This window comes from Camelus bactrianus, chromosome 32, assembly GCF_048773025.1.
Source record: "Camelus bactrianus isolate YW-2024 breed Bactrian camel chromosome 32, ASM4877302v1, whole genome shotgun sequence".
Taxonomy (NCBI): Eukaryota; Metazoa; Chordata; class Mammalia; order Artiodactyla; family Camelidae; genus Camelus; species Camelus bactrianus.
Genome location: NC_133570.1, coordinates 21,785,957 through 21,813,007, shown reverse-complemented (window position 1 = coordinate 21,813,007; position 27,051 = coordinate 21,785,957). Strand labels below are relative to the sequence as shown.

General features: G+C 59.9%; 3 protein-coding genes and 1 pseudogene across 19 annotated transcripts in view; 1 reads left to right on the top strand and 3 right to left on the bottom strand.

Annotated features, from left to right (window-relative positions):
- The window catches only part of GNAZ (G protein subunit alpha z), a 36,120-nt gene extending 25,728 nt beyond the window's left edge, over nucleotides 1–10,392 (bottom strand). The window contains exon 1 of one of the 3 annotated variants that reach the window (XM_074356178.1): nucleotides 10,205–10,392. The gene's annotated coding sequence lies outside the window, so the exon portion shown is untranslated. Of the gene's footprint in view, nucleotides 1–3,797; nucleotides 3,937–10,204 lie in introns of those variants that run through there. The other 2 variants (XM_010955427.3, XM_074356179.1) reach the window with 2 other exon arrangements.
- RSPH14 (radial spoke head 14 homolog) overlaps nucleotides 1–18,507 on the top strand; it is a 53,878-nt gene extending 35,371 nt beyond the window's left edge. The window contains exons 5-7 of the mRNA XM_074356180.1: nucleotides 15,498–15,723; nucleotides 16,511–16,647; nucleotides 18,210–18,507. Of these exons, the coding sequence (XP_074212281.1) occupies nucleotides 15,498–15,723; nucleotides 16,511–16,647; nucleotides 18,210–18,448 (602 nt within the window). The 3' untranslated portion in view covers nucleotides 18,449–18,507. The remainder of the gene's footprint in view (nucleotides 1–15,497; nucleotides 15,724–16,510; nucleotides 16,648–18,209) is intronic.
- Nucleotides 18,508–19,931: 1,424 nt separating this feature from the next.
- Nucleotides 19,932–21,908, bottom strand: LOC141575744 (large ribosomal subunit protein eL37 pseudogene; annotated as a pseudogene).
- Nucleotides 21,909–21,967: 59 nt separating this feature from the next.
- The window catches only part of LOC105069358 (sodium/glucose cotransporter 1), a 60,510-nt gene continuing 55,426 nt past the window's right edge, over nucleotides 21,968–27,051 (bottom strand). For 10 of the 15 annotated variants that reach the window (XM_074355835.1, XM_074355838.1, XM_074355840.1 and 7 more), the window contains 2 exons: nucleotides 25,978–26,077; nucleotides 21,977–23,686 (listed from right to left, as the gene is read on the bottom strand). In XM_074355835.1, the coding sequence (XP_074211936.1) occupies nucleotides 23,415–23,686; nucleotides 25,978–26,077 (372 nt within the window). In that variant the 3' untranslated portion in view covers nucleotides 21,977–23,414. Of the gene's footprint in view, nucleotides 23,687–25,977; nucleotides 26,078–27,051 lie in introns of those variants that run through there. The other 5 variants (XM_074355845.1, XM_045516986.2, XM_045516984.2 and 2 more) reach the window with 5 other exon arrangements.

Sequence of the window (27,051 nt, the reverse complement as noted above, 5' to 3'; positions counted from 1 at the left end):
CTGGATCCAGGTGGGATGCTAGACACAGGGGTTCCCTGCAAAAGCCACCCTCATACCCCACAGCTCATGGGCCTGGCCAGCATCACAAACGTTTGGACTAAAAAGCCACATCTTTCTCTCTGAGGAGATAAAAACCCCTGCTTGTCTTGGTGCCAATAACGCTGGAAGGGGGCAGGGATAGGCCACTTTCCCGGAGCTGCCCTCTGGGGAAGGCTGGCCTCCACAGCCCCACCAGGTCCCAGGTCCCAGAGCCCCGGCTGCATCTCCCACCCCCACGCCCTCAGTGTCCTATCTGGCCCACTGGGCTGAAAATGACTGCTTGGAGGCCAGGCAAGAGCCTCTGCCCTGAGAGGGCCTCCGACCCCTGCAGCACTGTCTAGACTTGCGATCTGCCCCCTGTGACCTTGAGCTGAGTATCCTTGAGCTGGGCAGGGGGACCGGACTTCACCCACGGCTCCTCCTGTCCTCACCACACCTGACCCTCTGCACTCCTTTCCTGGTGCACCATGAAGATGTGCAGAACAGATGGTACCTGGTGCGTGGCTCCAAAGCTCCCAGCGCCCACTTTTGAGCATGTTGCTTCATATGACCATGTCCAGGGACCCTCTGCAGGGGGTCCACTGTGGTCACACCAGCCCCGTGGAGGTCTCTACTGACCCACAGCCACTCCCGAGCCCCTGATGCCCCTGGGACTCTGGGACCTTTGTCTGTGCCCACGCCTCCTTCAAATGTCCCAGGGCATCTCACCACCCCCACCCCTTGCCTTTGCGAAGGGGCAGGCTGAGCCCCAGGACTCCAAACTCTGCGTGCCCCACTGTGATTCCATCACTCCCTGTCCCACCTCCTGTTCTAACTGAGGGCAAGGGTCCTCTTGAGCCCTCCTGTGCGCCCTGCCTCTCGCCCCTGCTCTTCCCCTCCCAGGCAGCTCGTGCCCATCCAAAACACTGTCCTGACCACTTCACATCCTGCTGAAGATAAAACAGAAGCCTGGGCGGGGGAGGACCCTGCACCCCCAGTGCACCCCCGGCAGAGGGCCCAGGCAGCCCTCACTCTGAGGAAACCAGTACAGCCGGTCCCTCCCTGTGCCCTCATGCGGGAAACCCCACTTCCCTGCTCGCTGCCCCCGACTCTCCTGAAGGGGCTTTGTCCCCACCCTTGTCTGCCGCAGACCAGGCTCTACAACTCACTCAAGCAGAGGGCCCCAGACCCCTCGTCCTAATGCTAAAAACCAACGAAAACCCAACCCTGCAGACCCTGCCTTCATTACAGACCAATTTCTAGGACCCATCAACCACCAGTCACCGTCCACGCTGGGGCCACCAGCTGGCTGGCATGTTGGACGTGGCCTGAAGCAGGGGTCGTGAGAAGCGATGGCACGAGCCGTGAACACTTTATTTTACCTGAGACCGGCACACGTGCACTCGTCTGCAGTCTCGGGGCTGAGGGGGCAGGCTCCCCCTCTGGGGATGCTGTCGCCACCCCCGCCTCAACCACAGCAGACACCACGTGCAATGTCCAGGGGACGCACCACCTGGCCGAGGGGGGTGAAGTGACCGGGACCAAATCTGAGTCACCAGCTCCCTGTTCCCAACCTTAGAGTGGTCTTGCCTCGCCCTGACCGCAGCTTTTGCTGAGGCCTCCCAAAGCGCTGCTGACCTTCCATGGAAGCCCTCTGTACCGTGACGCAGTCACATCCACGAGACAGTGGACACACGGCTCGGGGACAGACCCCACAGGAGTGCAGGGCGGTGCCCACGGGCAGGTTCCAGTGCCCGCCATCAAGAGTGCTTGGCCTGCCGGGGACACGGGCGTGGCTCTGCCATGAGCACGTCCGTCACTCAGCGTGCTGGGTGGTGGTGTGGGGTGCGGGGCTTCTGTGAGGCTGGCAAACAGCTGTGCATTTCCTACATCAAGACAGCTTCCGCAGACACTGGGGAAGCAGCAGCCCACGCACGTGGCACACCACTAACTGGGCTTGGGGACACACGACCGACTCGTGTGTGGGTTTTCTGCGTCCACCCCAAGCCCCCCAGCCTGCCAGACCCTTAGCGCATCTCACCAGACATGTGCCCCCTTCTCTTGCCCCCTCCTTGCTCATTGTGGAGCCTGGGTCCCAGCGGATGGGCTTGGGGTGCAGTGTCCCAGCTGCAGGGAGGCCCCAACATACAGCTCAGCCCTGGCCACGTAGCCTCCCAGCCTCAGGACTGATGACTGTGACTGGGGAGGCCCTTCCCCTCAGCCCGCACTGTCCCTGGGCTCTGGACGCCCCTGGCCATATGTCCAGCCTTCCCGCCACAGCCGCCACGGCTGACCAGACGGGATGTGATAACATCGCCTGAGGAACACTGACTCAGGAGGAAACCAGGCCAGAGATTTCTGCAGGCCGGGAGTAAACAAATAAGTAAAACCCAAGGGGAAGGAGGCACTGACTAGGGAGCCTTGGGAGCCTGGCTCCAGGGTCCCAGAGCCAAGGGAACTGCAGACTTTCAGGCAGGCCCCTGGGCTGGGCGGAACTGAATTAACCACCCAAGTCTGTTACCTGCAATGTCCCACCTCTGCATGTGGCATCCCGTGACCCAACTTCCCACCCTGGCTGCCCCCAGGCTGGACCCTCTCTGGCAAAGGCTCTATGCTCCCCACCTCCCTGTCCTTCTCACGTGGCTGGTGGGCGTGGGTTCTTCCTTGCCCTTCTCACAGCCCTCCTCCCCAGCCTCCTAAGTGCAAGTAGGCCTGCAGGCTGTGGGGTCTGAGAGGCCAGTGTGGCTCAAAAGAAGCGCAGATGTCTGGCCCACTTGGGTCTGAGGAAGGGCCCAGAACATGCGTGTTGTCAAGCACCGTGGGTCCTCCCGAGGCCAGTGGTCCCTGCCCTGGAAGCTGGCCCCAGGGCACTCTCAGTGGCTCGCACTGGTCCTCCCCTGAGACAGGCCACCGCCAGGAGTGTCCAAGCCTACAGCAGCCTTGACCCTGTCTGGACAGGGTTCTCAAGAAGCAGAGTCTATGACGGGGACTCTCAGGCATGTGGCCAGTCGGGGGCACAAGCTGAGGAGAGCAGGAGGCAGAACAGGGCTGTGGAGGGGTGGGAACCAGGCAAAGATGTGGATTCAGCCACAGCAGGACCCATCCGGAGCGTGAATGAAACCAAGGCAGGGCCTCCCGGGCAGGAGTGTGTCCAGAAAAGGGCGGTTCTCTGGCCAAGGGTGCAGTGTGAGCTGTGAGCGGGCAACGGGAGAGGGAGCCTGGGGGCACCGGCACCAGCAGATGCCCCTCCCACTTCTTTTCTAACAGAGCCTGCACCCCGGTCAGGGCTGGGCCTGGCTGGCTTCAGGAGAGTCCTCGGTCTGGAGTCTGACCGTTCACCCCACCCCTCCTCTGGACCACCACAGTGACCTATCCACCTAGCGGCCGGGGGATCCTTGTAAAACCACAAGGCAGAGCGTCTCTTGTGCTCAAAGCCTTCCCACAGCCCACCAGCCATCTCAGTTGGGAGCCAGAGTCCAGGCCCTGTGGGGCCCCAGGGCTTTGTGGCAGCCCTGCCTCTCTGACCTGCCCCCTATGCTACCTCCACTCCCTACTCCTGACCCACCGGCCCCCTTGCTGTCCGCGAGCACTTCGCAGGCTCTAAGCTCAGGACCTTTGCACTGGCCATGCCCTCTGCCCGGAACACCCTTTGTCCAGAGAGCCACTCCATCCACCCCTCCAGTGGCTCAGAGGTCCCCTCCTCGGAGGCCCTCACCCTACTCACGATGCCCCAATCGCACACAGCTCTGCTGCTTTCTAACCGGCCGTGACTCGCCTACCGAGTTTCCCGCCTCATTGTGCTTACAGAACGCCGGCTCCACGGGGCAGGGGCTCCGCGGGGCAGGGGCTGGGGTCTGTTTGTCACTGATGTGTCCTACGGCCCCCAAGTACCTGGCAGGAAGCAGGTGCTGATAAATCCACCCCAGCCCTTTGTACTGAGGGAAGGAGGGGCCAACTGGGCGCAGGGAGGGGCCGCGGGGACTTCTGGGAAGCCTTCTAGCAAGGCCCTTGGCCTTCCCCCAGAGGGACACAGTAGACGTGTGGCTGCCTCCTGCCTGGCCTGGACCGACCCTGACACCACCCTGCCTCGGCCCCCAGCCCAAGTGTTCCTCCATCTGGTAAGCCCGTTAGGGCTGGGTTTTTGTGGCTGCCACCGAAAGCATGCCCCCAACCCCACCCTGAGGCCCCCTCACAAGCCCTGGCCCTTACCCTCGGCCTCCCCGCCAGCCCCAGCCTTCCGTGCTGCTAACAGGACATTTCCCAAAGTCCTGGCCCGCCTGGAGCCTGGGGCAGTAGCGTACCCTTCTGACCAGTTCCCAGCAGCCACAGCGGCCGCACCCTCCACACTCCTCCACCCCAGCCCTCCAGCCCTCCATCTCTTGCCCCAGGGGAGCCCCAGAACAGCCAGTGACAAGACTAGCACACCTGGAGACTGAGGCCACTTAGGGGCCGAGCCCAGTCAGGGCACAGGAGCAGAGATGGTGGGTGTGGCAAGGTCATGGCGCTTCCCGGAGGTGGCAGGTGGTGCTGGGGGCACCAGGGTGGCCCTGTCAGAACCTCGGCACCCTCCTCCCTGCTGCAGGGGGTAGGGGCAGGGCGGGATGTGCATGCGTGCGTGGTGTTATCACAGAGGAAATCGATGCCTGGCACTGGCCCAGTGTTTAAGGGAAATGAACAGATTTTGGCCGAGGACAAAGAGAGTTTGATTAATCAGAAATTGGATAATGGAAGCAACACTCTAATTATTTTTCTTCCCAGCATTTTATCAAGAAATATGTTTGCACAGCATATCAGAGGTAACAGAGCGGGTGAGGGGGGCGACCATGCTGGAGGAAAGCCCAGCTTGGGGACAGAGCCACCGCACCCAGACGTCCTGATGAGGGCTGGATGGCAGGCCAGCTGTCCGCGTCCTGGTGGTCACACCGTGGGGCCACAGGAAGCAAGAAGTGACAGGCATGCAGGCCACGTTTACGCCCCTTCAACAGCCAGTTCCTACGTCCCTGTAGAGGGCCAGGCTGGGCCCTGGGGGCCAGACTCTGAGTGGGCAACAGCAGGCGAAGGTCTTGACCTCACAGAGCATACATGCAGGTCCAGGAGAGAGCCGGTGAACAAGCACAAGCGAGACAGGCAGCAGTCCCCCGGGTGCGGGCAGGAAGGGGTACGAGACCTGGGTGGGTGTGGACATGGGTGCTCTCTGGACAGAGGGCCCGACGGGCCTTGGAATGCAAACAGAACCCAGAGGTCTGCGAGCCTCCTCCTGGACCCCCAAGGATGTGTGTGGACCCTGCCTGAGAGCCACCGGTGGGAGAAAGAGTAGCCGTGAGGAGCAGCCGGGCCCCCCCCCAGTGGGAAGGACCAGGTTTGCGGCAGCCGCAGGCCAGGGCAGCGGCCAGAACCTTGGAGCTGGCACCAGCGGCACGCGGGCATCCATGTAGAAGCTCCCGGACCCCTTCCCAGGACCCCGGCACAGAGTGAGGCCGGCACCTGCAGGAAGGGGGACGCCAGGCTGCTGAGAAGCCCTCAGGTTATCCTGGACACCTGCCCGGGGCCCAGGCTGGCCGCCACCCACTTGGGAGCCCCCGCCTCCCCAGTCCCTGTCTCCTCCACCGAGAGGAGAGGAGGAGGTAAAAATAGGCCCCTTCCTGGCGGAACTGGTTGTGGGAGGAGAACGCGATCCCACTGCCTCCCCGACCGCCTGTTCGCGGGCTTTGAGGAAGCTGCACACGCCGTCCACTCGCTGCCACCGTCCGCGGGGCAGCCCACCCAGCGCAGGGGGTTCGGTGGGGCAGGCTCCCACTCTGCCGCCGAGCTCCGCCCACTGCCCGCATGGCCAGAAGATTCTGGTCAGTGGCTGCTGGAAGGAACGCTGGGCTCGACGGTTTGGAAGGCCCTCCCCGCACCGCAGATTTTAACAGCCTCACTCCTTAGCACTTTCTGATGGATTCTCTGGGGACATCTCTTTTTAAAAGAGAGTTATACCTTAATTTAGAAGCAAATAACTCAAAACTCTGTGATGTGGCAGGTTCCTTTGGAAAGAGATGAACTCAAGGAAGCCACTGTGCGTGGGGTCGCCCGCCATGCGCCTGGCTCCTGCCAACAGGCTGCCCAGCGCTCCACTGTCCAGCTGTGACTCCTGCCTGAGGGCCCGAGGCTGCGGGGGGCACGGACGGCGGGAAGAAGCGCCACTCACAGGGGCCAGGGTGAGGCCTGTGGCCGGTGCTGACCAGACAAAGTGGCACCAAGTGCCCAACACAGCCCCCTGCCCACGGGAGGCAAGTGAAGAGCAGAGCAGGCTCCGGCCAGAGCACTGTCCTGGCAGCCTCCACGACCGGGCTTACGGGCCCCACGCCCAGCCTTAAGCTCTGCTGTCGCTGTCCTGAAATGCTTAATAACTTTTAACAAGGACCTCACGAATTGTGGGGTCCCATGCATCTTAGTCCCCACACAGGGGACCCACCCTCTAGGAACGCCCTCCTGTGCGGCTGGCTGTGTCTCAGCTCAGCTCTGAGCAGTGGGGCCCAAGGCTTGGCCCAGCCCCTTCTGGTCTCACCTACTCTTGATCCCCGAGTGACCTCACTGCTCTCTGGCTCCCCCCATTCCTGGTGTAAGGTCTCCAGGTTCCCAGCTCCAGCCTGGCTCTCCACTCTAACCACCACGTGTGCACATGTCCACTGGGTCTAACCCAACTCCCTGCTTCTCATGATGAGTCTTCCTTCTCAGCCAAGGCCAACTCCGTCCTTCCAGAGCTGTCCTCACCTCTTCTCCACCAGCAGGTCCCCTTTAAACTAAATCCTGCATCCAAACACTTATCACTACCACTCCCGTTCCCACCCCACTGAGTCAGTAGCCCTTCCCCCCAAATGCTGCAGCAACCCCTGGTGGACTCTGGTCTTGCCCCCATACCCACCAGCCAGCCAGGTCTTTTAAAAGTGTGATCTTATCTGACCTTCTCCATGATTCAACTGCCCCCCTCTGGCTCCAGCCATCTGGCCTTCTGGCGGTGGTGGGGCCTCCTGCAGCAAAAATACATTGGCCTCAGGGCCTTTGCACCTGCTACCACCCCCTCACCGTGCTCTTCCCTGTTGTTCACACAACTTGCCCATCACCTCTCCACTGTGCTGCGCCAACAGCCCCTCTACACAGAGGACCCCCCCCAACCAACCGCTTTAGTTCTCTTCCCAGCACCTGTCGTACCTGGCACTCAGTTACCTGGGTGAGTGCCATGAGAGTGGACAGGGTGTCTGTCCTGCTCCCCGCCATGACTCTGTGCCCCACACGCCCAAGCACGTGGCAGGTGCTGGTAAATATCAGCGGAAGGAAATGAATGATGAGCAAATGAGAGAGGTTCCTTCCCTCAGCTCCTCCCTCGAGCCCGAGAACCCATCAGGAGGCCCCTGTGAGTTGGTCCCTGTCAGTTCACTCCCAGGAAGCGCCTCTCCCACCAGCATGAACATGGGGAGGACTCATGCAGGGACAGGCAGGGGACTCCTGGCTCTGTTTATGGTGAGGACAAGGAGGCTCAGGGAGGGTGTGGCTGGACCAGGGATGCGGGACTAGGCTTGACCCACGTCTTCCACTGCCTCCGTGGGGGCTCCCCCCACCCCGGGTCTGCACAAGCTGTCAGGCCACCACTCTGGGCTCCCGCCAGGGCGGATCCACCATATCTGCCCTGTGCCTCTGTCCACTTCCCTGTGGCCTCCTTCCTGCCAACCACAGGGTGTACAGGCCTGTCCCTGGGGCTCATTTACACCGGGTTTCCTTCCTGGGGACTGCAGTGTGCTAATCTGCCTCCTCCAGAGTTCCTGCAACTCTGGAGAATGCCCTATAGCCACACGGCATTTCGAGTCTTCCGAGGGCTAGCACAGGGCAGGCAGGGCTGCCCAGGCCTCATGTCCAAGGTGGAAGGTGTGGCACAGGGTCACTGAAGGTGCACCACGAGTCAACCACATGGCTGGGTCGAGGCCGCTGGGGCCAGACCCTAAGTCTTCCCTGACATTTGTCCCTCCATCCCACTGGCCTTCCCCAGGGACCCTGGGCAACCTGGCCAAGTCCATCTGGTTACCCAGGAGTCCCTGGAACTGCCCTAGGAGATTCGGAGATCCAGACAAGGTGCTTTTCTTCCTGGGACTCCAGGAGATAGGAGCTGAGAAGCTGGGGACAGAGCAGAGAATTCATTCCCTGTGTCCCAAATCTAGAGTCTCATGCAGGCCCCCAGAAAGGGGCCGTGCGACAGCACAGAGTGAGGCAGCTCCGTCACATGGGCACAGGTCGCATCCCTTGAGGGGAGGCAGGTGGCCCTGCTCTCCCTGCAGCCACCTGGGTCTCAGCCAAAAGTGGGGACAGGTCAGGGAGGGGGCATGCTACACAGATGAGTGACAAACAATCCCTTCCGAGGGAGGGCAAAAACATCCCCAGGAGCGGGCAGGCGGGCAGGTCTAGGGCAGCAGGCGACACTGGCCTTCTGATGGGGAGGAACTGTCTTATTTACCTCCTGGCTTGGAAAATCAGCATCTGGCAGAGAAAGGCACGAGAGCTCTAAGCCACATGCCCGTGTCTCACCATGCTTGGAGCACACCACCACACCTGGGCAAGGCCAGGCCCTCCCAGGCCACCTGCCCCTCCATGGGACTCCCACGTCTCCAGTTACTGCTCACACACGTCCACACCCCAAAGGGACAGAGTCGCCAGCTCAACACTGTCCTCCATGCTGGCTAGGAAGAGGGGCCAGGGGTTGGTTGGCCAGTACCTCAGCCCTGCCTGAAAGGGTGGTCCTAGGCTGCAAGCAGCCCCGAGGTCTTCCCAGCTCTTCCCCAGGCCCACCCAATCCTGGGTCACAGAGCTGCTCCCTGGTACAGGTGAGGAAACTGCGGCCTCCACTTAAGCAAACATAGCTGACAGGTGCTGGGTCGTCAGTCGCCTCAGCAACCCCAGCCCCAGGCAGCCCCATGACCTTTCCCAAGCACACCCTGTTCTCCTGCCAGACCTGACTGCCCGAGCGCCCTCTCTGGGCCTCCGTCCATGCACTCCCCTCTGCCCACAATGCTCACCCCAACTGTGCCCATGTCCTTCAAGCTCCAGTTCAAATGTCACTTTGCCCACAGGCTCATCTGACCCCGGCCCTCATCACCTCTCTGTGGCCCCTCCCAAGGCCCCTCACCCACACTCAGGGCTGGGTCCTCTGGGTGGAGATGCTTCTCCCCTGTGGGGCAGTGAGTCAGTCCCGGGAGGGCAGGGCCAGTCCACTCCCACCCCAGCACCAGGCCCTGGGGAGTAAACGCTCAGTAAACATTGGCTTAATTGAATTTGGCCAAGGAGCCTCCTCCAGACTGAGCAGAGGGCAGAGGGACTCGATCCCTAGGGCAGGGAGATCACTTGGGCAGAAAGGAGCGGGTCAGAAGCCAGGCTGCCTCGCCAAGCCAGCAGACGTCCCTACCAGGCGGGTCCCTCCATCCTGAGACGCAAACTCCAGGGAAGCCTGGTCTGGGCGCTGCCTTCCCATCCTCTTCTCTCTTGTAACAGGGAACCCCAATTCTCGGCCTAGGCGGATTCCTGCCACCTGCCACCACCGCCCAGAGAGGCTCAGAGCCGGTCCCCAGCAGGATACCGAGCCCCGGCCCAAGCCCTCGCACCCCTCCCCCCAACCCCACCGCCTTTTAAGGGAAAAAATATCCAACCAGGAACAGATCACAATCGCAGCGGGTCGATACTCCTCTCTCGCTCTATATGCCTCCTAGGAACCTGCTCGCTGCAAGAGCGATGACCGAAAACTGCGAGCCGTGCGTCCCCAGGCCCAGGCCTCCGGGGCCCTCGCCTCCGTTTCAGCCAAGGCCACGCGCCGGCGCTCCCGCCTACCCCCGGGAGGGAGACCCCGCCGGGCCGCCGCTCCCGCAAGTCGCCCGGCCCGGCCCCGCACCAGCGGCTGCTCGGGGTCCCTGCCCACCTACCCGAGCTCGGGCGCCCCTCCCAGCACCTGCCGGCCCGCGGCGTTCCTGTCCACCGCGCGGGCACCCTCGCCGCGCCGCCCCCACCCGGCCCGCATCCCTGGTGCCCAGCCCGGCGCCCCCCGCCCTGGTGGGGCCCCAGCACAAAGGCCCGGGCCGGGCCCACTGCGGGTGGGTGGGCGCACCAGCCGCACCCCCGGCCCGCAGGTCTGCCGCGCGTCCCGGCCGCGGGGCCGCTCACTCACCTCCGGACCGCGGCGCGGTGCGTGGCCGAGCTGCTCCGGTGGCGAGGCGTGGGGCGGGGCGGGGCGGCGAGCGCGGGCCGCGGCGCCCTCGTTCCGCACGACGCGGGCGGCGGCGCCCGCGCGGGGACGTGACCGGGCCGCGGGCGGCGCACACGCTCCGCCGGCCTGGCTCCCTCCGCCCGCTCTCCCGCGCCGGCAGGGGGCGGAGCCGCGAGCGCAGCGCGTTGCCGGGCCAACCGCGGGCGGGGAGCCGCGCGCCCGCCGGAGTCCACGCGCCGGGCGCCACCGCCCCGCCACGAGCGCCGGCCCGCCGCCCATTGGGAGCGAGCGGCTGACGGACGCGCCCGCAGCCCAATGGCGCCGGGCGGGGGCGGGGGGCGGGGCCGGGGCACCGGGCGAGCCGCAGTCCAGCGCTCGTTGCCCGCGCTGCCCGCATTGCCAGAACCGGGGTCCACGAGATCCCGCTACGCCGAGGCTGGGTCTCTCATCGCGCGGGACAGCGGGCGGAGAGCGGCGAATGGCCTTGGCCCCGCCCGCCTCCCCCGGCCCCAATTCGAACCCAGTCTGCCCTTTCTGAGCTCCGCGCCCTTGGACAGCTGACTGGCCTCTCTGAGCCTGTTTGCAAAGTGAGGCTAGTGACACCTGCTTCCCTGAGTTGTCACGACAGTCGGCTAGGACGCGAGAAAAGGCTGTGCAAACCCTAAAGGTTTACGCCGGTGACGTTTTGCAGCGATAGGAGGGGGCATTAGTCCTTGCCGCTCCAGCCCACAGCATGTAGGGGCTCTTCAGAGTCCCTGGCAGTCCCGGCCACGAAAGGTTGCCTTGGATGGGAGGGCAGGAGAGGGGCCCAGGAGTGGTCCCCTAGACCATAGAGGTGGGAGGGAGCCAGCTCATTTGCGACCAGGGTCCCATTGGCACCTGTGGGAAGCTCACAGAAGGCGTCTGTGCTCAGCAAAATGCACCCTAGGGCGGTCTGCCAACTTCTGCTTTCAGTTCAGGGGGAGCCCATCTGTGGGCCTCAGAGCCAGCAGCCCCTCACTCCTGTGCTTAAAAGATTCAGGCCAGAGCCAAGACATTAGTGCCACTGTCCTTTCCATCACGGTACCCGGAAGCTCTGTGCATCCTAGAGCATCCAGGGAAATGCAGATGCTCCCAGCTAGCCCTTCATTGTTGCCTTGCACCTCCATGATCCAATTACAAGGATCACCCCACTTGTGGGCAGAAGCACTGGAACTGAGCGTGGGCAGAGGAAGATGAGGTGGTGGCCCTAGACCAGGTCTGTGGTAGAAGGCAGGGGCTTGGGACCAGCTCCTGCCAGCTGGATGCTGTGGCATCTCAACGTCCTCCCCTAACCCCTCTGGGAGTGTTTCCTCTGGAGACCATTGCACTACATCCCCCAACGACGCAGCCCACCTCTGTAAACAGAGATGGGACAGATTTGGTGACAGGCATCTTGGAGCGAAGCTAGACTAGTTCCAGCACGTGTTCGCTGGAGGCGGCCAACCAGTGGGGGCTCCTCTGTGTGCCCATCCTCTTCACCACCAGGGTGGGTCAGGCCATGATAGCAGGAAGGTAGCAGGCACAGGCTCTGCCTTGGAGTGGATCAGAGGTGAGAGGGGTCTGGGGTGAAGCACAGGCCTGGCTCTGCTGCCCCCACCTGTGTACCCTTGGGGGAGTTATTTCACCTGAATGAGACTTAGTTTCCTCTTCTATCAAAAGGGGACACGAATACATGCTCCCCAGAGGGTCATCCTAAGGGGAGAGGTATGTTAGCACATATTCAGAGATGTGGGAGGCCAGTTGGTGCTGGGAGATCTGGGGTCAGAATGGAGATGTTTGCAGGGACAAAGCTCGACACAAGTGTAGGATGACCCTGTACCGCATTCCAGGTGGGAGATGAGAGGCTAGTCTATGGAGGGCCCGATGGGCAGGATGCCACCTGCCTGGCCCGACCTCGGTAGCCACCTCGAAGCAAGGGTTTACCCAGAGTCAAGCAGTGATTGAAATCATTCAATCATTTACCTATGGCTTCCTCTGCGCTGGGCACTGTCCCACTGTTTAGACAGACCCAACCCTGCCTGTGGGGCAGATAGAATGATAGTCCCCTGTTACAGTTTTGAGAAGTCTAGAGGAGGAGACCCGCGGGGGCTCTGGCGATAGATGGCAGGGGTAGCACTGGGCACCAGGACAGCAGTATGGAGGTGGCCCGTGACCTGGGGTGGGAGAGAGGCATGTTCCAAGGTGGGCAGGAAGCTAGGCCCGGACGAACCCACAGAAACCAGTGTGGCTGGAGCCAGCGAGGGTGTGAGGATGCCACAATGCCAGGCCTGGGATAGGCGCAGTGGGCCAGCCACCCTTGTGTGCGCCCAGGAGGTAACAGCTTGGGTACTGCCGAAAAAAGGGGGAGGGGGTCCTGGTGATTGAGCCCACCCAGCACCTCATCAACCCAGCAGGGACAGCTGGCCGAGGAGCAGCTCCTTGAGGTGGCCCCCAGGAAATGGCCAAACCTCAACCATGGGCGTTCCATTACATGGGCATTGTGACCCTCAATCCCAGCCGAGCTTTGTGGCCCATTAACCAACCTATCCTGGTACAACAATGCCGGATCAGGTCCTCCCCAGGTGCACCCTAGCCTCACACTTTTGCCCCTGTGCCCCATAAAGTCCAGCTCCACAGGGCCTCCCTGCACATCCAGAACCCCCAGTACCTGGAATTCCTCAACTGCACAAGTCAGTGTGCAGTAGTGACCAGTTCCCACCCGTTCTCCCACTGGTCTCCCCACTGCCTGAGGGTGACCCCTCTGTGGCTATTCTCTGTGCCCCACCAGTCCTGCTCACCCCAACCACCAACTGGCTCTCAGGCTTTTGGGGACCAGGTGGGTTTCTCTGTTTTGTTTCTTTGGGGTCTGTGCAAACCTCCCCCCCACACAACTAGAATGAGCCTTTGCAGATCTGGGTTAGTTATAAATAGCCAGGCCTGCGACTCTCCTTTTAGCTGAAAAGAAGCAAAGTGAACAACGAGTGGAGAGGCACACCCGGCGTGCGTCTTATTTTTAATCTTCTCCCTCTGTCTCAGAGTGAGCCGAGCCCCGGCGCTCAGCCTTTCTAGGAGCTGAGGCCCAGGACGAACGCCTGGGAAACAAGATCCGGGCAGCCAAGGGCCTGGCCTCACCCTGGCTGCTGTGTGACCTTGGGCACTCAAGTTGCCTCTCTGAGCTTTGGTTTCCTCATCAGGAAAGCAGTGGAGGGGATCACCTCCAACTTGCTGCCTTGACTCCCTCCCTCTGCCCTCCCTGCAGCCTGGCCCGTCCTGCTGCTCCAGCAGCGGCACCTCTCCCTGGGCTTTCCCGGGAAGCCCAGACCCGGGTACAAGTGAGGCCATGATGGAGCCTCGACTGACGATGCACAAATTCCTCACCCTGCTTTTGCTCTGGTGGCCCCCGGTCAGGACCCTCAATCCTTCTGGGAAAGTCAACTTGTCACCTCCCCACTGTGAGCTGGGGAGGGGCCAACCAGGTCATGGCTGAGCAGAACCCATGGCCAGAAGCCTGAAGGGCGGTGCTTGAGTGGGAACTGGAGCCAGAGCAGGAAGCCCAGGTGTGCTGTCTGGCGGTGGCTTGGCCGCAAGGCAGGGCTGAGGGGGATCCAGGCCCAGACCCCTAGGAGAAGCAGCTTAGGGACCACTGACAGGTGTTCCTGCAGCACAGGGACTGTACAGCTTTGTCTGTGTACCCACTCCTCACCCCTCACCCCCGACCTTGCCTGTAGCCAGGACTCAGTGTTGATGGAATTTGGGAGACACTTCCTGGGCCCGGCCTGGGCCTCTGGGCACACATGGTGATAGTCCCTTACACAGAGCACTTTCCCACCCCTACTCCACTGACTGCACAAGTCCCTGCCAGGTGGGCTTGGGTTAATGATGAGGAAACCAGGCTCAGAGAAGTTAAATGACTTGTCTAAGGTTGCACAGCTGGATACATTTAGGAGGCTGACCCAAGCTTTTTTTGAAATCTGTGTGTATTAAATCTTTAAAAGCCCGGTAGTCTTGAAGCAGCAGGAAATGGCCTTTCTGTGTTGTGAGTGCCCTGGGAACCAACAGACAGGGCTAGTGGCTCCACCCTGACTCCCCAGTGAGAAGTTGGCCAGGGGCACCGGGGCCCCTGGACCTGCTGCCCTGCCTCTGCCCTCCTCACCCCAGGTACCTGCCTTTTGATGTCCTCAGGGAGGGAGGCCGGAAGGCTGGGCGATGACTTCAAAGAGGAAATCCCTGGTGCTAACTGGCACTCAGAGACCTTTAGGCTAATTAACCTGTTTACTTGTCTCTCTAGAGTAAATTAGAGGGTTCAGCTGGGGAGGCGGAAGAGCGAGGAGGTGTCTGCTGGTGGCACCTCCGTGAGGGCAGTGGAGGGCTTCACGGTGGGTGGCCTGGGCCCTGGGGAGGCTGCGGAGGGGGTGGGCTGTTGGGCAGCAGTGACACCCAGGAACCGGAGGTAGGGCCACCCTCCCCAGTGCAGCTCACGTCCTCATGGGGCTGCTCTGCCAACAGTTCTGCGCACTGGCGAGCACCCGCCAGGACTCTGGGGTCTCATCCAGGCAGCCGGTGGTGCTGACTCCCCAGGAGGGAGAAGGTGCTGGAAGGAGTGAGGCAGAATCATCCACAGGAAGAGTCTCGCTGCATTGTTTTCTCCCAGCCTCTGCACCCCAGACATGCCATGTGGAGCCTCCTCCTTGCAGGGCACCAGGCAACTACATACCCCTTGGTCACAGTCTGTGGATTGCCCACCAATTGTGGTTGGGGGCGCAGCTCTTTTTATATAAGATGCTGGCCTGTTCACACTAAATCTTCTGCCTCAGACCCCATTGCAAGCTTTCTTCTCGTCCCCACAGCTGGCCAGGCTGGTCTGCGCTCTCCACGTTGTAGAGCTGTTGCAGGTGGGAAGGAGGGTCTTGGCTGGTCCCCTCGCCCCACCCCAGGCTCCCCTCTGGTGCACGGTCATAGTGGGGAGGCTCCCTGTGACCCTGGGTCCCGCAGGGGACTCAGGCCACTGTTTCAGGCTGATGCCCCCTGGTCACAGGCAACCAAAGGTGGGATGTTTCGGGATCTCCTGGGGCCTGGTGGTTCCCACCCCAGCTCATCACTCGCAGCCTCACGCAGGCAACTCAGGCTCCGGCCCGGCAGCAGGGAGGAGGGGGATTTGCAACTGAGCTTGTCAGATTCCCCTCGCCGCTCCCGCTCCCAGCCCAGGGTGGGGGTGGCCAGCTAGCCCACCTTCAGCACCCGTCCTGTCCCGCAGGGGCCCAGGGCATTGTCAGCAGCGGCCTGATCCCCTCGCTGGTGTGGAAGCTGCAGAGGGAGGATGAAAAGATCCAGGCGCTCCTCCTAGACACACTGGCCGCCTGCCTGATGGAGGACGCCACGGAGGCGCTGGCCAGCTGCGTGGTGCCCTTCCTGAAGGAGAAACTACTGAGCACCAACAGCGACATCCGCGCCAAAGCCGCCCGCACACTCATCGCAGTCAGGTGAGGCCGGCCACTGGATGAATGGAGAGGGGAGCGTGGGAGGCGCGGACCCGGAGCTTCTGCTGAGCTGCCCCTGGCCCAGCAGCAGGTCGACGGTGGGGCCATCAGGCAGCCCGGAGCTCTGGGGCGTCCGCCCAGGGTCTGCTTCCCCTCCCCTGCCCTGGGGGAAGAGGACCCCTTCACTTGGGCAACGGCCTACAAGTGCTGGGGTACAGCCCTGACAGTCCTGTGTCCCAAGGAGCCCCCAGTCCTGGTAAAATGAGACTGTTGGTCCCCCCTCCCCTGAGGAAGGCAAGTACGGGAGAGTGAGTGGTGATACAGTCTGCACAACCAGACACCCCTCTGAGGAAGGTCAGGGAGTGGAGCTGCAGGTGTCTAGTCACTAGACACCCAGGGTCACCCATGATCACAGTCTCAGTGCTGGAGCTTGAGGGCTCACAGAGCCTCAGAGCTGCGAGGGAGGGAGGCGGTGTGTGATCCCGGACAGGGATGCTTCCTGAGGACCGGCCCTAAGGCTGTGCTTGCCTGTGGCCACCTCCCTTCATCCTGCCACCCCCTGGCTCCTGGGTGGTCTGGCCTCCTGTGGCCCTGGGCCGTGCTCCCAGGTCGTCTGAGTGTAGGGGTGGGACACAAACCTCACATCACTGCTCCCCTGCACCCTAGTGTCCTGGCGACCAGGGATGGTCCCAACACAAGTCCTTTCCCAGTGATTCCCCTGGGGTGGTCCTGAGCCCTGTCCCCCTCTCCTTCCAAGTGAAGCCACTCAGTTGTCCCCTCTCTGGCCCAGCATCCCTCTGGAGGGCAAGAACCAGGTGTGGCAGCATGATGTCATCCCCATCCTGGCGCACCTGCTGAAAGACAAGGTGGACGAGGTGCAGGCCAACACGGCCGGGGCCCTCACGTACGCCACAGTGACCACCAAAGGTGAGGCCGCCTGCCGGCTGGGCACCCCCGGGCCTGCGCTGGGCCTTGCTGTGTGGGGGTCACCGCAGCCCCAGGGAGGCAGGGTGCTGTCCCTCCCTGGCCCGCCAAAGCACTCCTCCTGGCCTGTTGTGAAGTCCTTCCAAGTTTGGGTCTCAGGTTCCACCCTCTTCTTCTTCCCGGCCACCGTGGGCCTACCGACTGGAGCCTCTCCTGGGTCATTCTCTCTGCTCCCCGGTTTTGGAATTCCTGCCTCTGACCCAGGCCCCTCTGAGCTGAAATCCTGGGATTGATTTGTTTGCTGTCCACGAGTCGGTTATCCTGAGGTCAAAGCAAACACTGGGGCCCTTGCTTCTGTGGTGTTGATTGACTTGTGTTCCTTTTCTCAGTGTGGAGGGGACAAGTAAGAGTGTAAGGTTATCTCCCCACCCTGGACTCCCAGCCAGCCAGGTGTCCGTGCTGTCACCCCACTGGGTGATCAGAAGGGACCGGGCTGGGTTCCCCACCTGGAGGTGGGGGTGGGCCGGCCCTCCCTGCAGGACCTCTGAGAGCTGTCTGACCTCCATATGCCTGTGCTCACCTGTGCCCGCCCTGTGTCCTGGGCTTCCTTGCTGTTCCATGAGGACTGACCGGGCCTCTCCTCAATCAGCAAGCTGCAAAGCCCTCAGGCATGGCCCCCCATGGTGGAATCTGGGCACACCACGGGGAGAGGCTAGGCCTTCCCAGCGCCCACAGCCCCCTCTGACCGATCGTGCGTGCTGTCAGGATGCTGATCGCCAGGGCAGCCTCAGCGCAGTGTTTTACCTGGGCTTCCTGTATGGGCACTGGGAGGGCCGGAGAGTTGGGCCCAGGCAACGTGGGAATTCAGGGATGCGAGGCCATTATCCCCTGAGCTGGCACTCCAGCCAAGAGTCCCTGAGCCCCTGCCACATGCCAGGCCCTGTGCTGGGTGGTGGGGACCTGGATGTCTCAGCCTCTGCTGTCTGTGGTTTGGCAGGAGTGATGAGTGACCTGGGGAGGCAGAGGGCACAGCACCAGGGCAGAGCATCTCTGGGAGGGTGTGGTGTTGACTCAAAGGATGATGGGAGTTATCAGGGCAAAGGAAGCTGGGCAGGTCCCACAGCAAAGAGGAGAGAGCTCCGTGCAGGGGGTGAGGGGGCAGCCACGTGGCCTTTTAGCAGGCAAGGGGTGGGCAGTGAAGGGTTAAGGAGGGGCATCTCCTTTTCCCCATAATCTCTGCATCCCCCACTGGACTGTAAGTACCAAGAGGGTGAGTTTTTGTGCCTGGTGCAGAGTAGGTGCTCAGGAAATATTTACCCCACGAGTGAATGATTAGGCATTAATTTTTAAAAGATCATTCGTGTTGCCTTGCAAGGACTGGACTGTGGGACAGGCGCCTGGGTGGTTGAGGATAAGCCAGTTGAGGGGCAGGGTGGGGGGGCCCGGGGGCCAGGGAGGGAGCGGGACCTGTGTTGTGGGGGCTGGGGAGAGGGAGGCTGGGGAGGGCTGGGGGCGAGGGAGGAGGGCAGAGGCCCCTGGGAGTACCTGGTATTGGTGGCCCACAGGGAAGTACGCGGCCTTGGACGCAGAAGCCATCCGTCCGCTGCTGGAGCTGCTGCACTTGTCCTCTAGCAAGGTGCGCCTGAACGCCATCAAGGCCCTCACCATGCTGGCTGAGGCCCCCGAGGGCCGCAAGCTCCTGCAGGCCCACGTGCCCACTTTCCGCGCCCTTGAGAAGGACGCCAGCGCAGCCATGCGGCAGGCAGCCCAGATCGCCATCCAAGTCATTGAGTGGAAGCCCTGAGCCTCCTAGCAGGCCAACTTGCTGACTCCATGCCTGAATAAACGCACTGTATCCCCTCCCCTGGGTCTGACCGACACTTGATGTTCCTGGAACACGGTCTCTCCTCTCTCTGGCCAAAGGGAGAATGCCCAGCCTGGAAGGATTGGGAGGCATGGGCTGAACCCAGGCCCAGGGACAGGTGCGAGGTATCTCTGCTCCCTGCTGGGGCCAGGAGTCCCCTGGGAAGGGAGAGTGCAGGGCCGAGCCTCTAGGGACAAGGTGGGGGCAGGGAGCCAGGTGGGGAAGGAGCACAGCTGGACTAGGCATCACCCAAGCCAGACACTCGAGTGACCTTGGGGTGGGTGTGGCTGGCACGGCCCTGCTTGCCAGATCTGCCTCCTTCTCACCTTGGTTGACAAGAAGGTCACAGGTGCCATTCCCTGCGGGCTCTTGCCTGGAGGAGGGTGAGTTGTAAGAGACCCTCAGCCCCACCCCATGGATGTGCACTCAGAACAGGGTAGCTTCCTTAAGATCATCCCCCAAACAGCTGCGTTCTCCAAAGCCATGTCACCTAAGTAAGCTAAGGCCGGCCACGCCCCCAGCCCTCCCCCTGCTGCCTGCCGGGACCCCAGGCGGCCTGGGGGAGCCTCCCACCTGTGCCTCCCCCTGCCTCCATTCTCCCGCAGTGAAACTGGCTAAGGAGGCCAGAGAGCCTGGCAGGAAGGAGAAGCCAGGCTTGTGGGGGAGGAGGCATGGGGACCCCCTGGTCTCCCGGCCCCCCTGCCCAGTCCGGCAGGGCTCTGACCTCTGTTGGAGAGACTGCAGAAGCCACTCAGCTTCAGGGCTGGACTCACTTGTCGGGGGCCGAGCTGGAGCCTTGCTCTCTCCGGGAGCTTTCTGCGCTCCCCGCCTCAAAGGAGGCTCCCTCATTATGTCACCAACCAGCAGCCGTGCTTCCTAGGACAGAGCCTCCCCAGATAGGCAGTCCCCGCAGAACCAGAACCCCAGGTGAGTGCCTTCCTGCAGTCCTTTCTGTGACTGGGGCCTTTGCTCTCCTAGAAGAAACAGAGATGTTTGTGTCCCTGGGATTGCAGGACTGGCCCAAGCAGGCCCCCTTGTTCCAAGAAGGACTGGCTGCTGGGCCCAGCTGCAGTTTCAGGTTAAATCTCATTCTCGAAAGAGGTCCCAAAAGAGGAAATCTTTCCTCCTTCAGGAAAACAGGTGCTTGAGGGGCTCCATGTCCTCACGTCCCCACCCTGCCTCAGCTGCAGCAGGCTGGCTCCACCCCCATCCTCCCACCTCGAGGGGCTCTGGTCCAAGGGCTCTGGCCTCCTTGCTGCCAAGACCCCATGCTCTTTGTGCTTGGCCCACGCGGTGGCCTGGATGCCAGTGCTCCCTTCCTGTGGTGGCTGTCTTGGACCTCCTCCCAGGGCCGTGGCTGTGCCCACTTGGTGTCTTCTGTAAAGAACCCTCTTTTTTGACCTGACGAGGGGTGCTGGTGCTTCTCACAGCTCTGTTCTGCTCTCCCGCACAATCTCATCTGCCTGACCAGGGCCTCCTCTACCAGATTCCCCTTAGCTAGGCCAGCCCACTGTCCTCTCTCCCCCAAATCTGGGTCTCTAGTGCCAGTCCATCTCCTGTCCAATTTAACACTCCAGGCAAGAATTAATACCAATCCTTCACAAACTAGTAAAAAAAAAAAAAATTGAATAGGAGGCAACACTTCCCAACTCGTTCCATGAGGCTAATATCCCAAGGAAAGAAAACTACAGACCAATATCCTTTATGAATATAAACACAAAAACTCAACCAAATACTAGCAAACCAAATCCAGCCACATAAAAAAGCATTATACACCGTGACTGATTTATCCCAGGAATGCAAGGTTGGTTTAACATATGAAAATGAATCAAAGTAACATGTAAATAGAATATAGGACAGAGACCCATGATCATCTTAATAATACAGAGAAAGCATTTGACTAAATCCAAAAACCATTCATTAAAAAAAACCTCCAAAACCAAAACTAAAACAAAAACTCTCAGCAAAGTAGGAACAGAGGAGAACTTCTTCAACATGATAACATCTGCAAAAACTTACCACTAACATCACACTCAATAGTGAAAGACTAGATGCTTCCCCCTAAGATCAGGAACAAGACAAGGATGCCTTCTCTTTCTACTTCTACTGGACATTGTACTGGCAGTTTTGGCAAGAAAATGAAATAAAAGGCACCCAGATTGGAAAGAAGGAAGTAAGCTATCTCTCCTTGCAGACTACATGATTTTATATATGAAAAATCCTGAGGAATACACATGAAAATATTAGAACTAATAAATGAGTTCAGGAAAGTTGTAGGATCCAAGAGCAATATACAAAAATTGTTTTTCTGTATATGAGCAGTAAACAATGTAATTAAGAAAAGGGGTAGGGATTAGGAAGTCAAACTATTACATACAAAATAATCTACAAGGAAATATTTTACAACACAGGAAATATAGCCGATATTTTATAATAACTATAAATGGGATAGGACCTTTAAAAATTGTGAATCACTATGTTGTACACCTGTAACTTATAATGTACATCAACTATATCTCAATTTTTAAGAAAGAAAACAATTCCATTTACAGTAGCATCAAAAAGAAGAAAACACCTAGGAATCAATTTAATAAAAAGAAGTGCAAAACTTGAGTGCTGAAAACAAAACATTGTTGAAAGAATTCAAGGAGGACCTAAATAACTGGGAGGACATCCCATGTTCATGGATCAGAATACTTCTACTGTCGAGGCAGCAATAAGTATCTTCATGCAGCTCAAATTCAGCATGTCCTAAAAGGTGCTCCATTTTTCACTCGCACCTGCTCCTTTCCAGTGCGGCCTGTCTTTGGAACTGGTGCACCCTTTGCTCACGTGCTCGAGCCAGAGTCGCTTCCTCTGGAAGTCTAGTCACTCAAGTCCTGTCACTTCTACTTGCTGGCTTCTCTTGATGCCTTTCCCTTGTCTGTTCTCTGCTGCTAACTCGCCTGGATTCCTCTAATACCCTTCTGGTGGGTGTTTCTGTCTCTTTCATCTTTTTTTAAAAATTAATTATTTTTCATTTTCCAAAACCAGAACATTTATTGCATGACTCATCACTGAAACCTTTAAGACGAACTGGGCGCTACAACAGCCGCCCTCTCGGGTTTAGGTGTTGTTCCTTCACGGAATCCATGCCTGCATCTGCAGTATACAATTTTTCGGTGCCTCATTCGGCCGGTCCTGGTGGTATTTCGTCTTGTAGCTTTAGCACTCCAGGTATAATTTCTCTTTCACTGGCAGGATAGCCATGTTTGCCACAGGTCGACTTCTGAAGGTGGTAGGCCTTAGAGCCACATCGGCAGCATGATGTGTGTTTCTTGCTCCAACCCTTTCCAAACGATGATCTTGACTTCCTCACCTCGCTTCTGTGGCCAAGACCAAAGAGCTGCCTCCCTTTCATCTTTCCAGCAGCATCCAGCAAACCTGACCCTATCACTTCCAGCCGAAGATCCCAGGGACTCGGGGCCCTAAAGCATCTGAGGCCTGCAGGTCGGGCCCTGCCCACTCTGCCCTCCCTGAGCCCACAGTTCTACTGTGCACAGGCCTCCTCGCACTCTTGCCTTGTCGTGTCTTCCCACACGTTGCCCGCTGATCAGCTAGATGCCCTCCTGCTTCAGTCACGGGAGGCCTTCTCCCGTGGGCCCTCCTGCAGTGTGCATGTGCCTGCAGGGCCGGTGCATGGCCTCGCTCCAGGCCTGTGCCCACTTCCTATTTTCTAGGTTCCCGTGCTGAGCCTCGGTCTCCTCCTCTGTGGAATGTGGTTGGTTCTAATCCTTCCACGTGGAGTGGCTCCACAGCTGGCATGTGACAACCTGGGCAGGAAAACCACAGGCCACCTGGGATGCTGGCCATCACTGCTGGCATTCACTGTCTGCTGCCCTCACAGACCACAAGCTCATCCAGGACTGCCCCGAGCAGTGGCTGGCACACAGCACAGCAGGCAGTCAAAGATGTCAGCTGAAGGACTAAACAAGGGCTGAGGGGCCGGCCCTGAGCGCTCCTTCACGGTGCGCCTTCTGCAGTGCTAGGTGGGCCCCTGCCGAGACCACTTCAAAGCATCTGAAACTTTCTCTAAAGACATGAATCATTTGTTTTGGCCTGAGAGGAAAGAAGAGGAAGGAGGGGCTTAGAAGCCCCTAAGGAAACAGCCTGGAGTGGCCCACACCTGGCAGCTAACGGGAATCTAGCCCTGCACCCAACCCCCAGCAGAGTCCCAACAGCAGGCCGACTGAAGCGACTGGGGAAGAGCTCCGTAAGGAGGAGAGTGTCCTCCCCACCTGCCACCCAGGGGTGCAGCCAGGCAGTGCCGAGCTGGAGGGAGGCCCATTGCTCGGGCAGGGACTGCCTCAGCCCACACTGGTCTAGGCAGGAGCCAAGATTTTCTTCCAGCAGGTCTGGCGCCAGCTGGCCTGTGTGGTCACCAGCAGCGGGCACGCCCCTGTGGGTGGGACCCTGGCGTGGGGAGGGGCATCTTTCCAGCAGCCATACCTTTAGAGGAGGAGAGAACACAGCAAACAAACAGAGGGTGGGTACGGGAAGAAAATGGTGACAGTAAAGTAAACACAAGCAAAACCCCCAAATATATCTAGAGATAAAAAGCCAAAATTAAATTTAAAGTGGAAGTCAGTGTTTGTGCAGTAGAGCCATTTGGAGAGAATGAGTCATTTCACAAGGGAACAGACGTTCTCATTTGCAGTCTCTGCACTCGCCGATGGGCTTCACTGCCCTGTCGGCCCACACGCCCTGCAGCTGGTGGCACGTGCCGCGTGACAGAGGGCACGTTTTCATCAATGTGATCCTCGGTCCCAGGTCCATGGCCTCCTGGCAGGATGCGCTTCCTCCCCTCGACAAGGGCGTCTGTGAGAGGCAGTGGCTGCCCGCTCCCCAGCGCCCAGGGCCGGCCGCCCTAGGAGAAGTAGAGGAAGCAGAAGACTGTGAGCAGAATCAGCAGGAAGCCGCAGATGTTGGACACCTTTCTTAAGCAGGGCGTCTCCGAGATGTCACGGAGCTCTGTCCCTTTTGATGCATCACCACACTCTGTCCCTTCAGATTTGTCACCATGCTCCATCTTCTGCACACTGGCCTCTCCTGGGGCCACTTTGGGGCTCGGCAGTGGCTCCAGGCCACAGTACACGTCCCAGGCCTTCCAGAGGCAGGTCTGGGCCTCCCTGAATATGCCTGCAATAGAGGGAACAGGGGCCAGTCAGGAGGTGCTGGCCAGGAGGGAGGTCTTCCTAGGGGCTGACGGTTCAGTGGTGAGTCCAGCAGGAAGACCAGAAGACTCACTCCTAATATGCAGAACAGTCCAGCCCCAGCTTCAGAACACGAGCAGACATCCTCAGAGACATGGGAGAGCAGGACCCTGGGGTGCATCCTGGGGTGCGGTAGGGTGGAGTGGGGCTGCCTGGGCCAGGCCTGCCTTGCACTGGCAGAGCCTTCAGCCTGCCTAGGTGCCCAGCTGTCACAGGGCAAGCCTGCCCTTCCAGACTGCAGGTCCAGGGCAAGTGGCTGCTGCTCTGATGGTGGAAGAAGCCTCAATTGCTCTGCTCTCCTCGGCACCTGGGGAGTGCTGTGCTTCTACAGGCAGATACTGGGCTCACGGCCTGGCCCAAAGGAAAGCTCTCTGGGCCCCTGAAAGGGGCATCATGGGTGTTTTCCCCAGGAAAGGAGGGAAGTCTAGGAATTACAGGAAAGTTACAGTCATTCCTCCAGGCCTTGAACGGCCCTCCAGTGTCTGAGTGTCTGGCCTCCCTGGCCTGCTCAGGCACAGGTCAGCACCACGGCCAGCTCCAAACACCCACGTGGGCCTGGCTGCGCCTGAGAATGGTTCCCTCCTTGAGACAAGACAAGCACGCTCCGAGCAGTGTGTGCTGTGACCAGGTCAGTGTCTCATCCCGCTAGGCAGCCTCTGTGCCAGCTCTGCTCCGAGGCTGAGGCAGCACCAGGGATGACAGAAATCATCAGCCAGGGCCGGAGGGGCCTCTGTTACGGGGCAGGGTCCTGCCCTGGAGGGCCCCAGAGACACACACCCCTGTACGTTCGGGCGGTTGTGAGCAGCACACCCTGGCCTGGTTTCTAGCACATTATCATGCAGCCGCCAGGCCCCAAAAGGCTGCCATATGTACATGGCAACTGATCATGTGACCAACATGATGGACCACAGGCCAGGGACTGTAGGACGGGTCGGGGAACTGGCCAGTGGCCAAGAGCACACGTTTTGGGGTCAGATTGTTTGGTTCAAACCCTGGTTCCCCCAGTGCTTGGTTATTTGAGGAGCCTGGGGAAGATTACTGGACTGTTCAGTGCCTCAGCCTCCCATCTCTAAAATGGGGATATGACCGTGCCTTTCACACGTTGGTGTAATTTCCACAGTCCTTGACCCATCCCAAACAGGCAATGAATGTGAGCCACTGTCGTCACCGTCATCCACCTGTGGCTGTGGGGTGAGGGAGGAGAGGGGCCTGGAGGTGCACCAAGAACGAGCGGCCAGCACACTGAGGGCCCTGATGGGCAGTTCCTCCCACCCCGGAGGGAGCGCAATCCCGGGAGGCCGGCATCCTCCAGGGGTGTGGGGCAGCCTAGCTCAGGCCCTGCAGGTGTCAGGAGAGGGTCCCCGGCCCCTCTGGGCTCTGAACGTCCCCAGCAGGAGTGGAGAGGGAGCCCCAGAATGCCGCCTCCTCCCAGGCAGGCCGTTCCCTCCCTCCCTCCTCCAAACTCACAGCCTACTCACCTCTCTGCCCCAGACTCAGCACTAATCTTGTTAGGCCCTTATCCCTGTTGCGTCAGGGCCTCGAGAGGCACAGGTCACCCTCCTGTGGCCCCTACGCCCCTTCTCTGACCCCGTCTGCCGAAAGATTCCTTTTGGGCCCTCCAGAGCTCCCAGGCCCAAGCCTGTCCTGGAACACTCTCAGACTGAGATCCAGCTGTCCCCCACCTGGTTCCCCTGGTGCCCTCTGCAGTGGGGCTGCTTCCCCTCCTCTTTGAGGACCATCTCCTGCCCACTTCCCAGAAACCCTCTGGGTCTGAAACCCTGTGCGAGACTCCAGGACCTGCCATCCCTTCCCCGGTCCCCAGTGCTTCCTCCTCTCTACCAGGTCGCTCCTGCTGAGGCACAATGTGACCTCTGTGTAGCTAAATCCCACGGCTGGTCAGCAGATGCCTCCACGGACCCCTCCACCCCGCCCGAAATGCTTCTAGATCACCAGACACTTGTGTTTCCCTGCCCCTCACTTTACACCAGACCCCTTCCTCCTGCCCTGGCACCTGCTCCCAGGGCTGACCATCCCAGGTGGATCTCTCCAGCCCAGACAGCCACATGAATGTCTGAGAGGCATCTCAACCCACACAAACACCCCCAAGGCTCCTCTGGGAAAAGGAGAGGGGGTCTCCCCTGGCAGTGGAGCCAGCGGGGTGGGGGTGCTGGGGTGGCAGCACAGGACCTGCCGCAGGCTTTAGATCTCCCTTCTCACCTGGCTGTGCCTGCGGTGTGGGCCTCTTCCATCGTATTTCTTCATCCAGATCTACCCTTTCTTCTTGGCTGTTCCGCAAACTCCAACAGAGGCGGTGGAGCTAGGGGGAGAGAAGGGGCATGTCACCACCTGGGGCTTTGTCACGCAGGCCTTACAGTGCCACAGCTGGCAGCTGAGTGCTGGGGTCTCCAAGGACTGAAAAAAGATGTGGCTGTTAGACTGCAACAAGAGATGGAGGGAATGCGGGTGGGGAAAGCCTGGCGCTGGGAACCCTGGATTTTAGTTCCGGCTCTGGTACCCTGTGGCGTGTGGCCTTGCAAAGGGTGGCCTCAGTGTCCTGGGCCTCGTGTCCTGGGCTGGACAGTGAGGGGTGGTGGTGGGGGCAATGCGCTCAGGGCTCCTTCCAGTTCTGTGCCCCTCAGGGTGGGAGAAGCCACCCATCATGCCTGGCCTGCTGCTTCTGGTGGACGAGCCCGTCAGGGCCAACCCAGGAACTGCATTCCTTCTGGAAGCCCCTCCTGGCTGTCAGAGATGAGCCCTCACATGGCCCAGAAGAGGCTTCACCTGGTTTACCAGGTTCACCTGGGGTACAGGGTTCACCTGGCCCTGGCCCATCACTCACACTCAACAAGGCTTTTGCAGATGCCTTTCCCTTCTGGTCTGTTATTTTGTTCTCTTCCTAAAAACACATATGGAAACTTTGGGCAGGGACAAAATCCAGCCAATTGTTGCCTTTTTTTTTTAAGGGTTGGGGTCAGTAGAAGCATAACTAAACGAACATTGCCACCAAGTCTGTCCCGAAATAGATTTTAGTCTATTATGCTAGACTTGGTATATGTGAATCTCAGCACTCCCTCAATCTCCCAAAACGTGGCGGGATGTGAATGAGTGGGGCTGGCCCCTCCCCAGCCAGCCCCTCTAAGCCCCACCTCTCAGACTGAAATGGCAGTGGTGAAAATTCCGTTGTGTTCATGACAGAGACCAGGTTTAGCCCTGAGCTGCTTCCTGACAATGCTGCGGGGTCACATTTGCCTCCCCAGCCTCCCGGTCAGCCCTGCAGGCCAGGCCACTGGG